We start from the raw sequence: 13,710 nt of genomic DNA, 5'->3' as shown, positions 1-13,710 counted from the left end.
GTGTCGGGCCTATATATTGCATACCAGGTATCATTGATCAGTTTGGATATGTCAAAATACTTGAAGAGGTCATGTTGCCTTATGCTGAAGAGGACATGCCCTTGAAATGGGTGTTTCAACAAGACAGTGACCCCAAGCACACTAGTAAACGAGCAAAATCTCGGTTCCAAACCAACAAAATTAATGCCTCGCAGATGTGAAGAAATCATGAAAAACTGTGGTTATACAACTAAATACTAGTTTAGTGATTCACAGGATTGCTAAAAAAGCAATTTGAACATAATAGTTTTGAGTTTGTAGCATCAACAGCAGATGCTACTATTATTGTGAACTTTTCTACTTTTTTTTACTAATAGCCCAATTTCATAGCCTTAAGAATGTGCATATCATGAATGCTTTGTCTTGTTGGATTTGTGAGAATCTACTGAATCTACTGGTACCTTGTTTCCCATGTAACAATAAGAAATCTACTCAAAACCTGGATTAATCTTTTTAGTCACATAGCACTACTGTTATTCTGAACACTACTGTACCTGAATTCTTTAACTTGAAGCAATGTGTTAGTGACTTCCCCTGAACAAAACACCAGTCCAGTGGAGGTTACTTCCCCAGCCAGGGCCGGTACCCATTTGCAGCTGAGTGGACTGAAGAAATGTAGATGAGGTGTCTTAAGAAATGAAGAGCAGTCGGGCTATTTGACAGGAGTTCACGCTGCACTCAGCTGTGATTGCTCATGCCACTTCTATCCACTCTTAACCAATCAATGTAAAAAGTTTGACTCTGTTGGTCTAATCTGCCGAGCTGTGAAAATATAATATCTGGCTGTAGTTTAAATAATGGACAAGGTCCTTAATCCTCTTGTTGCTTCTGTTGTGTAGTGAGCGTCTTGCATGGCAGTACCGAAATCAGTGTGTCTGTGTGAATGGGTGAATGTGAGGCATAATTGTAAAGCGCTTTGAGCTTCATCATGATGCAGGTGGAAAAGCGCTATATAAATGCAGCTCATTCAAGAAAGTCTGAAATGTAAAACAAATGCAGTTAGCTTTTAAGTTACTGTAGTCAGGCCACTCTGCAGTTTTATCTTTATTTTTATAAATGTTGTATATGTTGTTTCTTTCCAGATGTGCAGACATTGTTGGTGATTAAAGAAGAAGCTCTGAATATTGACCAGGAGGATATTATGGAAGAACAAGAGAAACTCTGGGTTAGTCGGCAGGGACAGCAGCTTCACCAGCTGGAGGAGGCCGATATCACTAAGTTCCCTTTGACTGTTGTTACTGTGAAGAGTGAAAATGATGATGAAAAACTAGAGTCAACACATGTTCATCGTCAAAGTGATGACAGCACAGATGCTACAGAAACTGAGCTTGTAGCTACCAGCTCGTCTGTACACAGAACACTGACAGCACAAGTTGATGGAGAGGACCGTGTAGGACCACAACAATCTAGCCACTCGGGTTCAAATAGTCATTTACAACCAGATACCAGTGGTAGGATTTCAGACAGTTCTGAAACTGAGACTGATGACTTTTGTGACTGGAAACAAACCAGAGACCTACAAGCAGATACCAGTGGGAGTTCAGATACTTCTGAAACCAAGACTGATGACAGTTATGATTGGAAACAAACCAGAGACCTTAGTTCAGGTTTTAGCTGTCTAAAAAACATGAATGCCTGTGTTAGTACCAGCAGTTGCAGTGCTGCTAAGAAACAACATAATTGCTCTGAATGTGGAAAAGTATGTGCTTGCATGGATTTTTCAAACCAACACAAGGGAAGGCAAGAAAGTGAGAAATCATTTACTTGCCCTATCCAGGGTAAAAGGTTGAGACAAAAGAGGAGTCTGAACAGACAAATGAGAATTCATACAGAAGAGAAACCATTTGGCTGTTCTGAGTGTGGTAAAAGTTTTGTACAAAACGGCACTCTGTTGAGACATATGAAAATTCATACAGGGGAGAAACCACTTGGCTGCTCTGAGTGTGGCAAAAGATTTGGACAAAAGGGCGATTTAATCAAACACATGAGAATTCATACAGGACAGAAGCCATTTGTCTGTTCTGAGTGTGGTAAAAGATTTCGACAAAAGACTAATCTGTCCACACATGCAAGAACTCACACAGGAGAGAAACCATTTAAGTGTTGTGAGTGTGGTAAAAGATTTGGACGAAAAGACACTCTAATCGGACACACGGGAATTCATACAGGGCTGAAACCTTTTGTTTGTTGTGAATGTGGTAAAAGATTTATTCAAAAGGGCACTCTGACCAGACACATGAGAATTCATACAGGAGAGAAGCCATTTAGCTGTTCTGAGTGTGGTAAAAGATTTGCACAAAATGGTGATTTGAACATACACATGAGAATTCATAGAGGAAACAAAAAAAGAAATTCAAGACAAATGGGGAAAAAAGGTGACTGTTATGAGCGTGGGAAAATATGTTGATAAAGGGTGTGTGAAGTTTGAAACTACTGGTCTCTGTAATGCCATGATAAATATAAACAGTGTGGCACTCTGGTAAGTCTCTATATTGCAGCCAGTTCTTAAAGTCTGTTTATGCAAAAAGGAGACAAGTGTGGTAAGCCACCAAGCCATGAGAACTTCAAAGGAGTTGAATTATTCTCTGGCTGTGATTGGACAAACACTGATAGCAACTTTTGTATTTTGCATCAGCAGCCACACATCATGGTGGAGTGGATCAGAGAAGGATTTTATTGAAAAGATAAAACTTTAGCTACCGTTTGCCAAAAGGCACATGGGAGACTCCAGCATAGATTTGATGCGTTTCCTTGTGTGAAAGTTGTCTCTGCCACTCCACTGTGACGGTGTCACTGCTGATGCAACATACAAAATTTGCCCTGTGCACAGGCTGTCCTGTCACACAATAGAATCCTGTAAATCATTCAGAGTTGTCATGAATGCCTTTAGGGCTGCAGCTATCGATTATTTTAGTAATCGAGTATTCTATCGATTATTCTGGCGATTAATCAAGTAATCGGATAAAAAGTACTTCTGCGTTTTTAACAACAGTAGTCCAGGGCACTCCCTAAGGAATGGCACAGTGTCGCTGCATCATCATGGAGATTGTCATATTTAGTGTATCCCTTTCTGTTTTCCTGGGTAATTATTTTTTCACATCTTTACAAGTTTTGGATCTTTCCTGGTGCCAGGAGCTCAGCCAAAGTCTTGACATTTTGCTGAAGTGGCTATGGGATGTGGCTTTCTGTTTTTTGTTTTCCCCAACTTGTAAAATTTAACCATCCCTCTTTCTCTGCAATTCAGCCGATGCATGTCAACTGGAGGTTGAACATGCAAGCCTTGCAGTCGTTTTTTTTAATTATTATTTTATTTGAGTTACTGTGTTTGTGAAGCGTTGTGTGTTGCCCAAAAAAGTGAAAATTAAAAAGTGAAACACTCAGTGCGAGTCTGAGCAAAACACAGAAGGAAGAGTGGACAGAGACTGTTTGTCAGTGTGGTTGGGTCGGAGCTGTAACTCGCCCGGCGTGAGGAGAGTGCGCTCACACCGGGCAGAGAGAGGCAGCCGCCACGCAAATAGCCACTCCCCACGGAGAGCAGAGAGCAGGCAGCGGACGAAACTTTTTTTTTTTGTTTTTTTTTAACAGACAAACACACTGCTTCACTTTAAATGCGCAGTAAGCTATTTCAGATGATCAGCGTGGATCGTCTTTCTCCTAAAGGCTTTATTTCACTGTGTGTCGTGTTGGGAAAGCTGTAGCTATTGTGCTAATTTGATTAGTGCTTACACGGCTTATGCATGCTCTAGTCTTCTGTTTGTTTTTCTGGGGACGTTACAGCACCACACACAGGCCTGGCATATGTACTACAACATTAAACAAAGCTTCGATGCACAAGATTTGCCTTGAACATTTTTTGTAATCGAATTATTCACGTTACTCCACTAAACATTTCAGCCCTAAATGCCTTGGTAATTTCCCTCATGTGTCTCCTTCTTGCATAATCACCCAGTTTTTGAGAAATGCCTACTCCAGGCAGATGTACCCCACAGTACACACTTATTAAATTTCTTAATTCAGGTGAATGAATTCCAAGACATCTTCAGTGACATGAAAAATTTTCATCTGTCCAACTCTTGACTTGTCAAAAGAAAACTGGCCATGAAAGTCATTATTTACTTGTACTAAAGGCAGTGCTGGGCACAGTTCTGCTAATGGCTAATTAGTGAAGTTAACTTTTTGTTAGTGGATTAGCTTTTCAACTAACTTTGAAAACCATCAGCGGCCCAATTAGCTTCCACAAAATTTAGTTCCGCTAACTTTCAGTCCACGAACACTGTTTTGTTGGTAAAGTGAGAAAAGCTTAATGGTGAAAAATGTTTGTAAACCCTAAAATCATACATGTTAGTTCCTGTCTGTTGTGTGTCTGCAACAGTCAGGCCACTGTGAGGAGCTTTTCCCATGCTGTTTAGATATTTATGGAGTACGTTCATTTTTCTAATTGTGTCTTTAGCTTCCTGGTTTGTAACAAAAATACGCGTTGCGGACCGATTGCCATGGTAACGGGACCAGATATGGGAAAATATCCAACCATTAATCAGCCAGTCAGAGCGCGCGTAGCATTGCAGCCATATAATAAATGTAAATCTTTTTTTAAAAAAAGTGAAAAGACACTTATTGCTGTATTTTAATGTAAAGGCAAATCTTACATGGGTTTTATTCGTTGGGGAAGCTCAACATTGATGAGGTGCAGACACGGGTGAGCCGTTCCTGTGTTTATACAGAGATAAACTGACTTACTGCTTTTTATAAAAATGATGGCAGTGTTTGGGATTTTATTTTTTATTTATTTGTTGTGCATTTGTTTTGTGTTTATGAATGCAGCTCCGTTAACGGTTTATAAATATTGTAGCGATCGCCGGACTGGTCACGAAGACTGTGATTTGTTGTGCTGCAATGCATTTTAGGAGTTCGAGGTTTGGGGATTTTTGATTATTGTTATTGTGGTTCATGTTGGTTTAGCAGTGTTCTTAGTGTGATAGATTCATTGTGTTTTTAGTGTAGTCAGTTTGGTTAAGAGTTATGTTGTCACTATGAGTGAAAAGTGCCTGCGTTTGATGTCTTCTGCCACTGTCTGTTGTGTGTGAAAAATAAATTGCACTTCTTTGTGGCAGGGTGCATAGCGACAAAAGCTCTAGCTCGTTCTTCCACGCACGTTGCCACAATATCTAATATAGAAATAAATTGTGACTTCTTTTTATAAAGATGACAGTGTTTGGGTTTTATTTTTTATTTATGTTTTGTGTGTTTGTTTTGGGTTCGTGATCGCCTTTGAATTTGCCCAGCAGGCCCTGTGGTACTTAAACTCAAAACTGGCTTATCAGTAGCTGACAGTGTACTCAATATTCAATACTAAAAGTTAGCGGTTAGCTGTAGCTTCCGCAAAATTTTTTAGCATTCTGAAAGTTAATTTTTCAGTTCGCGCATTTGCGGTTATCAAAGCTAACTTTTCAGTTAGCTGTGCCCACCACTGACTAAAGGATGCTATGAATTATGCAACTCGTTTTGTCTAAGATATTTTTATTTAATTTATGTCATTGTTAATGTACCATGATGCTGGAATAAGGTGAGCAATGGTATTATCCCCTAATGTCAGTGAGGCTACTCAGATGATCGTTAGGCATGTTTTATCTGAAGATGTGCTGCAAAGTATGGAGCCCTAGAAGTGTCATCGCAAAATGTTTTGCATGTGGAGAGAATGTGTGCATGTTTTATTATATTGTGCGCTTGTTTTATTATATTGTGCGCACGTATTAAGCATTGTTTGAGTAAAACAAGGGCACGATCTACTTAAACGTGGCCACAATTTGTAAAACGTACACTCAATTACTCAATATTGTCTTGACACATAAATGTTGGCTATTAGCCAAGAAACCAGGAGACAGCGTAATACATTTCCCCATTAGAAGTGGATCTGGTCAGGGTATATCTTCATGGTTTGGGCGCACAAGGATATATTGAGAACTCTAGCTGCCCAGCATGGCATCATCTGGAGTTTAAGCACATTAAAAAGGATGCTGAGGGTGAAGCGTCTCCCCATCGTCAGGATGACAGTTTAGCTCATATTATGGAGTTCATTTTGAACGAAAGGAAAATGCGCGCACGTTTTATTAATTCGAGGGCTCAATTAAAGGAAAACGTGCGCACGTTTTATTAATTCAAGGGCTCAATTAAAGGAAAACGTGCGCACGTTTTATTAATTCAAGGGCTCAATTAAAGGAAAGCATGCGCACGTTTTATTAATTTGAGGGCTCAATTAAAGGAAAACGTGCTCATTTTATTAATTTGAGAGCACGTTTTTTTTAAATTGAGTGCTCAATTAAAGGAAAACGTGTGCACAAATTATCATGCCCAGAAAAATAACACTTTAAGTGACCTCTCCCGGGTTCCGTAGGAAAGGGAATGAAGGGAATTTTGTCAGATTACATCCAAGAGCAAGATACCATTGTCTATATTATTCATGCTGACAGAGAATCAGGATCAAAATGGGAAGTGACACTAAGGAGACACTGGCAGAGGGAGAAAAAAAGAGCCACTTGCAGCTGCAAACCCAGAAGGGAGAAAGAAAATGACCACATTTAGTGGATCAAAATCTCTTCAAGGAATCCAAACTGGAAAGGGGTCAGTCCATGTGAAATCACTGGAGACCTCTTGACTGACCATCTCCAATTTGCTTCATATTGCAAAAATGAGTTGTACAGAAGAAGATGCTTTTCATGCTTTTCATGAGTTATTAGGTGCTACATGCATTTACTATATAAGATCCGCTGTTGTATACAGTAGCGTTCAGAATAATAGTAGTGCTATGTGACTAAAAAGATTAATCCAGGTTTTGAGTATATTTCTTATTGTTACATGGGAAACAAGGTACCAGTAGATTCTCACAAATCCAACAAGACCAAGCATTCATGATATGCACACTCATAAGACTATGAAATTGGGCTATTAGTAAAAAAAAAAAAAAGTAGAAAAGGGGGTGTTCACAATAATAGTAGCATCTGCTGTTGACGCTGCAAACTCAAAACTATTATTATTATGCTTTTTTAGCAATCCTGTGAATCACTAAACTAGTATTTAGTTGTATAACCACAGTTTTTCATGATTTCTTCACATCTGTGAGGCATTAATTTTGTTGGTTTGGAACCAAGATTTTGCTTGTTTACTAGTGTGCTTGGGGTCATTGTCTTGTTGAAACACCCATTTCAAGGGCATGTCCTCTTCAGCATAAGGCAACATGACCTCTTCAAATATTTTGACATATCCAAACTGATCCATGATACCTGGTATGCAATATATAGGCCCAACACCATAGTAGGAGAAACATGCCCATATCATGATGCTTGCACCATCATGCTTCACTGTCTTCACTGTAAACTGTGGCTTGAATTCAGAGTTTGGGGGTCATCCCACAAACTGTCTGCGGCCCTTGGACCCAAAAAGAACAGTTTTACTCTCATCAGTCCAGAAAATATTCCTCCATTTCTCTTTAGGCCAGTTGATGTGTTCTTTGGCAAATTGTAACCTCTTCTCCACGTCTTTTATTTAACAGAGGGACTTTGCGGGGGATTCTTGCAAATAAATTAGCTTCACACAGGCGTCTTCTAACTGTCACAGCACTTACAGGTAACTCCAGACTGTCTTTGATCATTTGGGTGAGCCTTTGCCATTCTGGTTATTCTTCTATTTTGATGGTTTTCTGTTTTCTTCCACACGTCTCTGGATTTTTTGTCCATTTTTAAGCATTGGAGATTATTGTAGATGAACAGCCTATAATTTTTTGCATCTGCGTATAAGTTTTCCCCTCTCCAATCAACTCTCCAATCTTAAAACTGACTTCAGAATTATTTAAGAGGTTTTAACTTGTCATCCGATGGTTAATAATCCCATGAATCCATTTGATCATTTTGGGTGAAGAGACTCTGTCTTAGACGAGCGGCAGAGCTCTGAAATGACGCATGCGCATATGCAAAAGGCGGACTAAATTTTAGGGGCGGACCGTTCAGTCTGTGACAGCGGTGTGAGGGGATCAGCATTCCCCCTTCTGATCAGTCCCCTGCCTTCAATCAATCAATCAATCAATTTTTTATATAGCGCCAAATCACAACAAACAGTTGCCCCAAGGCGCTTTATATTGTAAGGCAAGGCCATACAATAATTATGTAAAACCCCAACGGTCAAAACGACCCCCTGTGAGCAAGCACTTGGCTACAGTGGGAAGGAAAAACTCCCTTTTAACAGGAAGAAACCTCCAGCAGAACCAGGCTCAGGGAGGGGCAGTCTTCTGCTGGGACTGGTTGGGGCTGAGGGAGAGAACCAGGAAGGGGAGCAGAGATCGATCACTAATGATTAAATGCAGAGTGGTGCATATAGAGCAAAAAGAGAAAGAAACAGTGCATCATGGGAACCCCCCAGCAGTCTACGTCTATAGCAGCATAACTAAGGGATGGTTCAGGGTCACCTGATCCAGCCCTAACTATAAGCTTTAGCAAAAAGGAAAGTTTTAAGCCTAATCTTAAAAGTAGAGAGGGTGTCTGTCTCCCTGATCTGAATTGGGAGCTGGTTCCACAGGAGAGGAGCCTGAAAGCTGAAGGCTCTGCCTCCCATTCTACTCTTACAAACCCTAGGAACTACAAGTAAGCCTGCAGTCTGAGAGCGAAGCGCTCTATTGGGGTGATATGGTACTACGAGGTCCCTAAGATAAGATGGGACCTGATTATTCAAAACCTTATAAGTAAGAAGAAGAATTTTAAATTCTATTCTAGAATTAACAGGAAGCCAATGAAGAGAGGCCAATATGGGTGAGATATGCTCTCTCCTTCTAGTCCCCGTCAGTACTCTAGCTGCAGCATTTTGAATTAACTGAAGGCTTTTTAGGGAACTTTTAGGACAACCTGATAATAATGAATTACAATAGTCCAGCCTAGAGGAAATAAATGCATGAATTAGTTTTTCAGCATCACTCTGAGACAAGACCTTTCTGATTTTAGAGATATTGCGTAAATGCAAAAAAGCAGTCCTACATATTTGTTTAATATGCGCTTTGAATGACATATCCTGATCAAAAATGACTCCAAGATTTCTCACAGTATTACTAGAGGTCAGGGTAATGCCATCCAGAGTAAAGATCTGGTTAGACACCATGTTTCTAAGATTTGTGGGGCCAAGTACAATAACTTCAGTTTTACCTGAGTTTAAAAGCAGGAAATTAGAGGTCATCCATGTCTTTATGTCTGTAAGACAATCCTGCAGTTTAGCTAATTGGTGTGTGTCCTCTGGCTTCATGGATAGATAAAGCTGGGTATCATCTGCGTAACAATGAAAATTTAAGCAATACCGTCTAATAATACTGCCTAAGGGAAGCATGTATAAAGTGAATAAAATTGGTCCTAGCACAGAACCTTGTGGAACTCCATAATTAACTTTAGTCTGTGAAGAAGATTCCCCATTTACATGAACAAATTGTAATCTATTAGACAAATATGATTCAAACCACCGCAGCGCAGTGCCTTTAATACCTATGGCATGCTCTAATCTCTGTAATAAAATTTTATGGTCAACAGTATCAAAAGCAGCACTGAGGTCTAACAGAACAAGCACAGAGATGAGTCCACTGTCCGAGGCCATAAGAAGATCATTTGTAACCTTCACTAATGCTGTTTCTGTACTATGATGAATTCTAAAACCTGACTGAAACTCTTCAAATAGACCATTCCTCTGCAGATGATCAGTTAGCTGTTTTACAACTACCCTTTCAAGAATTTTTGAGAGAAAAGGAAGGTTGGAGATTGGCCTATAATTAGCTAAGATAGCTGGGTCAAGTGATGGCTTTTTAAGTAATGGTTTAATTACTGCCACCTTAAAAGCCTGTGGTACATAGCCAACTAACAAAGATAGATTGATCATATTTAAGATCGAAGCATTAAATAATGGTAGGGCTTCCTTGAGCAGCCTGGTAGGAATGGGGTCTAATAAACATGTTGATGGTTTGGATGAAGTAACTAATGAAAATAACTCAGACAGAACAATCGGAGAGAAAGAGTCTAACCAAATACCGGCATCACTGAAAGCAGCCAAAGATAATGATACGTCTTTGGGATGGTTATGAGTAATTTTTTCTCTAATAGTTAAAATTTTGTTAGCAAAGAAAGTCATGAAGTCATTACTAGTTAAAGTTAATGGAATACTCAGCTCAATAGAGCTCTGACTCTTTGTCAGCCTGGCTACAGTGCTGAAAAGAAACCTGGGGTTGTTCTTATTTCTTCAATTAGTGATGAGTAGAAAGATGTCCTAGCTTTACGAAGGGCTTTTTTATAGAGCAACAGACTCTTTTTCCAGGCTAAGTGAAGATCTTCTAAATTAGTGAGACGCCATTTCCTCTCCAACTTACGGGTTATCTGTTTTAAGCTACGAGTTTGTGAGTTATACCACGGAGTCAGGCACTTCTGATTTAAAGCTCTCTTTTTTAGAGGAGCTACAGCATCCAAAGTTGTCTTCAATGAGGATGTAAAACTATTGACGAGATACTCTATCTCACTTACAGAGTTTAGGTAGCTACTCTGCACTGTGTTGGTATATGGCATTAGAGAACATAAAGAAGGAATCATATCCTTAAACCTAGTTACAGCGCTTTCTGACTGCACATGCATCATTTCAGAGCGTCAGTAGTGATTCGCAGATTATCGCCTTCAGAGATCTGTTTCAGCGACAGATCTCTGAAGCTTTTGTACAACAATCATTTCCACATGCATTCAGCGATAATCCATAATAAAACACAGAGCGAGAAAAATAATAAATATAATAAAAATCAGAGCGAGACACAAGCGCATCTGAGACTGGCTCGAGTCTGACTACAGATCAAAGGGAATAATGTGATTATTAACCATCAGATGACAAAGTAAGTAAGTCCCTTAGGCTGCTCCCTTGTTTGCACTCGGGGTCGCCACAGCAAATCCAAGGTGGATCTGCATGTTGAATTGGCACAGGTTTTACGCCAGATGCCCTTCCTGACGCAACTCCACATTACATGGAGGAAATCAAATGACAAAATAAAACCTCTTAAATCATTCTAAAGTCAGTTTAAAGCAGAAACAAGGCAGTAATCTCTTAATCACTACTAACTCTCTGACATGACGTGCAGTGAAGGCAGGGGGACAGATCAGACTGTAACACTGGGTTCGCACATGCGTAAGCTAGTGTAGAGGATTGTTTGTCTAGAGTGCTGAGCCCAGGTGCTCAGCACTCTCTAACAAAGATTGTCCGGCAGAACCTGGGCTGAACCTTGCACTGAAGTTGATAGTTTTTTTTTTTATTGTGCCAAGTTTTACTCCATATGGTAGGCTTAAAAAATCCACTTGCTGACCGTCAGCCTTGAGCAATTTGCATAAATCCAAGATGGCCGACGCAAAAATCATTTTTTCTACAATAACTTAAGATATATTAGTTTTAGGCCCTATAAATGTTTTAAAGTTGAATAGAAATGTGTATATTGCGGACATTTTGGGTCCACAATCATGTCTCTATCTTTATTTGTATTGAGTTATTGCCCTTTCAAAATCAGCCATTTTCGTGTTTTGTGTCAACAACACAGAAAAAGTTGGAAATGCTCCAGTGAAACCTTACCCTAGCATTAAAATTTTTAAGTATCATTCTCCCAAATGTTTCAGTTGATGTTATACTTGGATATTCTTGTCTGTATAGTCAGAAAGCATTATATATTTCTTCATTTGCACTTTTATGACACAGTAGCATATGCCATGAATCGCAGTCACGATAAGTACTTTGTCTTGCACAACCTTTGGCATTTGAATCGTACATCCTGAGTTGAGTAGCTTTCTTTTTCTATAATATTCATCTTTGAGGCAAGAAATCACACTAATTAAAGTAATTTATTAACTCAACCATTTATTTACATGCTATTTCTATCACTTTGACATTACTAATCACATTATCAACACATGTACAGTCAAACAGCAGATCATACAAAGTTAGTCCACAGAAGTGTCATTGCAGCACGTGATGCAGTGGCAGAACATGGTACAGGAGAGGTTTGCTGCAACACAGCCACATGCTCTTGTTCGGCATGGTGATATTGTGGCACATGAGCAGGCTACAAGCCTGAGAATGTACTTGGGAGCTGGTGCTTCAGATGCTGGTATGCCGACTGGCTGCACAGATGTATCTATTGTCCATCCATAGTCCAATATCTGGTCAGCCGGTGGGTCCTCCTGGAGTGCACTCCTCCAAATGGCAGCCTGCAGGTGTGCTGTCTTGACATTTAGATGCAAAAGCACCTGTAGTAGGTGGCACTGAATTCAAGTCTGGCGTCTTTGTGTTTTCTTTAACCATAATGACTCTGACCTCTGTCACTGACTTTGCCCCAGGAACACCATAGCAGGCACACATGAACTGTGTTGCTTCTTTCATAACACTGTCAAAGTCTGCTGTCAGATCTCCCAACAAACTGAGGCTATTGCCTGCATGAACAGATTTGAGCATTTTGCCCTTTCCAGTACCATGAAACATGGCTACTTGGTCACAACCAGTCAGGGCATGTGCTGGCAAGATATTGAGAACCTTGCCAAGTTGATGTGATGTGGTTTGGATGTCTATGAAGACTTTGTTTCCGTGAGTGGAGACCATATGCATAGCTGTTTCAATCAACTGTTTATAGTAGTGGTAAAGTAGCATGACATTGGTCAAGACCACCTTGGTCTTATTTTTCAGGGCGGACTTAGCTTAGGATCCAGCCTAAGACTGGGAATTCCTTGTAGCAGCAGCAGCATACCATTTGTGCATATAACGCAACAAAACATGTCATAGCAAGAATGATTATCAGTTTCATTTGTAAGTATTCAAGTGGTACAGGTTCTGCTGGGCTAATACGATTTACCCCACACACAATCTTATATTATTGAAGATAAAGAATATATAATGCAATCTCATATTATACAAAGAAAGAATATTAAAGTATAACATCATCAATTGAAACATTTGGGAGAATGATACTTAAAAATTTTAATGCTAGGGTAAGGTTTCACTGGAGCATTTCCAACTTTTTCTGTGTTGTTGACGCAAAACATGAAAATGGCTGATTTTGAAAGGGCCATAACTCAATATAAAAATAAAGATAGAGACATGATTGTGGATCCAAAATGTCCGCAATATACACATTTATATTCAACTTTAATACATTTATAGGCCCTAAAACAAATATTTCTTAAGTTATTGTAGAAAGTGATTTTGGCGGCAACCATCTTGGATTTATGCAAATTGCTCAAGGCTGACAGATGGTCAGCAGATGGATTTTTTTAAGCCTACCATATGGACTAAAACTTGGCACAATAAAAATAAATAAATAAAAAACTATAGACTTGAGTCCAAGGTTCAGCCAAAATGCCTCAAAGTTCTGCCGGACTAAGATGGTTATGGGAAATGTATCTCACTAAAAGTATACATTTTATTGAGGAAATGTAGTGCAGTAAAAGTGAAAGTCACCAGAAATGTTAATAACGAAGTAAAGTGCAGATACGTCAAAATTCTACTTAAGTACAGTAAAAGTATTTTGTACTTTGTTACATTACAACACTGCATTCTGTTTCCTATTTTTATGCTCATGCAGCCAAGGGTATTTTAGCATTGCATTATATTTTTTGTTTGCCAGTGATTTTATTTTTA

At 39.4% G+C, this 13,710-nt stretch overlaps 1 protein-coding gene across 3 annotated transcripts in view; it reads left to right on the top strand.

Annotated features, from left to right (window-relative positions):
• LOC117525021 (zinc finger protein 260-like) overlaps positions 1-13,710 on the top strand; it is a 69,220-nt gene that overhangs the window by 41,875 nt on the left and 13,635 nt on the right. For 2 of the 3 annotated variants that reach the window (XM_034186838.1, XM_034186840.1), the window contains one exon: positions 1,122-2,717. In XM_034186838.1, the coding sequence (XP_034042729.1) occupies positions 1,122-2,446 (1,325 nt within the window). In that variant the 3' untranslated portion in view covers positions 2,447-2,717. Of the gene's footprint in view, positions 1-1,121; positions 2,718-13,710 lie in introns of those variants that run through there. The other variant, XM_034186841.1, reaches the window with a different exon arrangement.

This window comes from Thalassophryne amazonica, chromosome 14 (assembly GCF_902500255.1).
Source record: "Thalassophryne amazonica chromosome 14, fThaAma1.1, whole genome shotgun sequence".
NCBI lineage: Eukaryota > Metazoa > Chordata > Actinopteri > Batrachoidiformes > Batrachoididae > Thalassophryne > Thalassophryne amazonica.
Note: the sequence above shows the minus strand (reverse complement) of the source record. Positions and strands in the feature narration are given on the sequence as shown.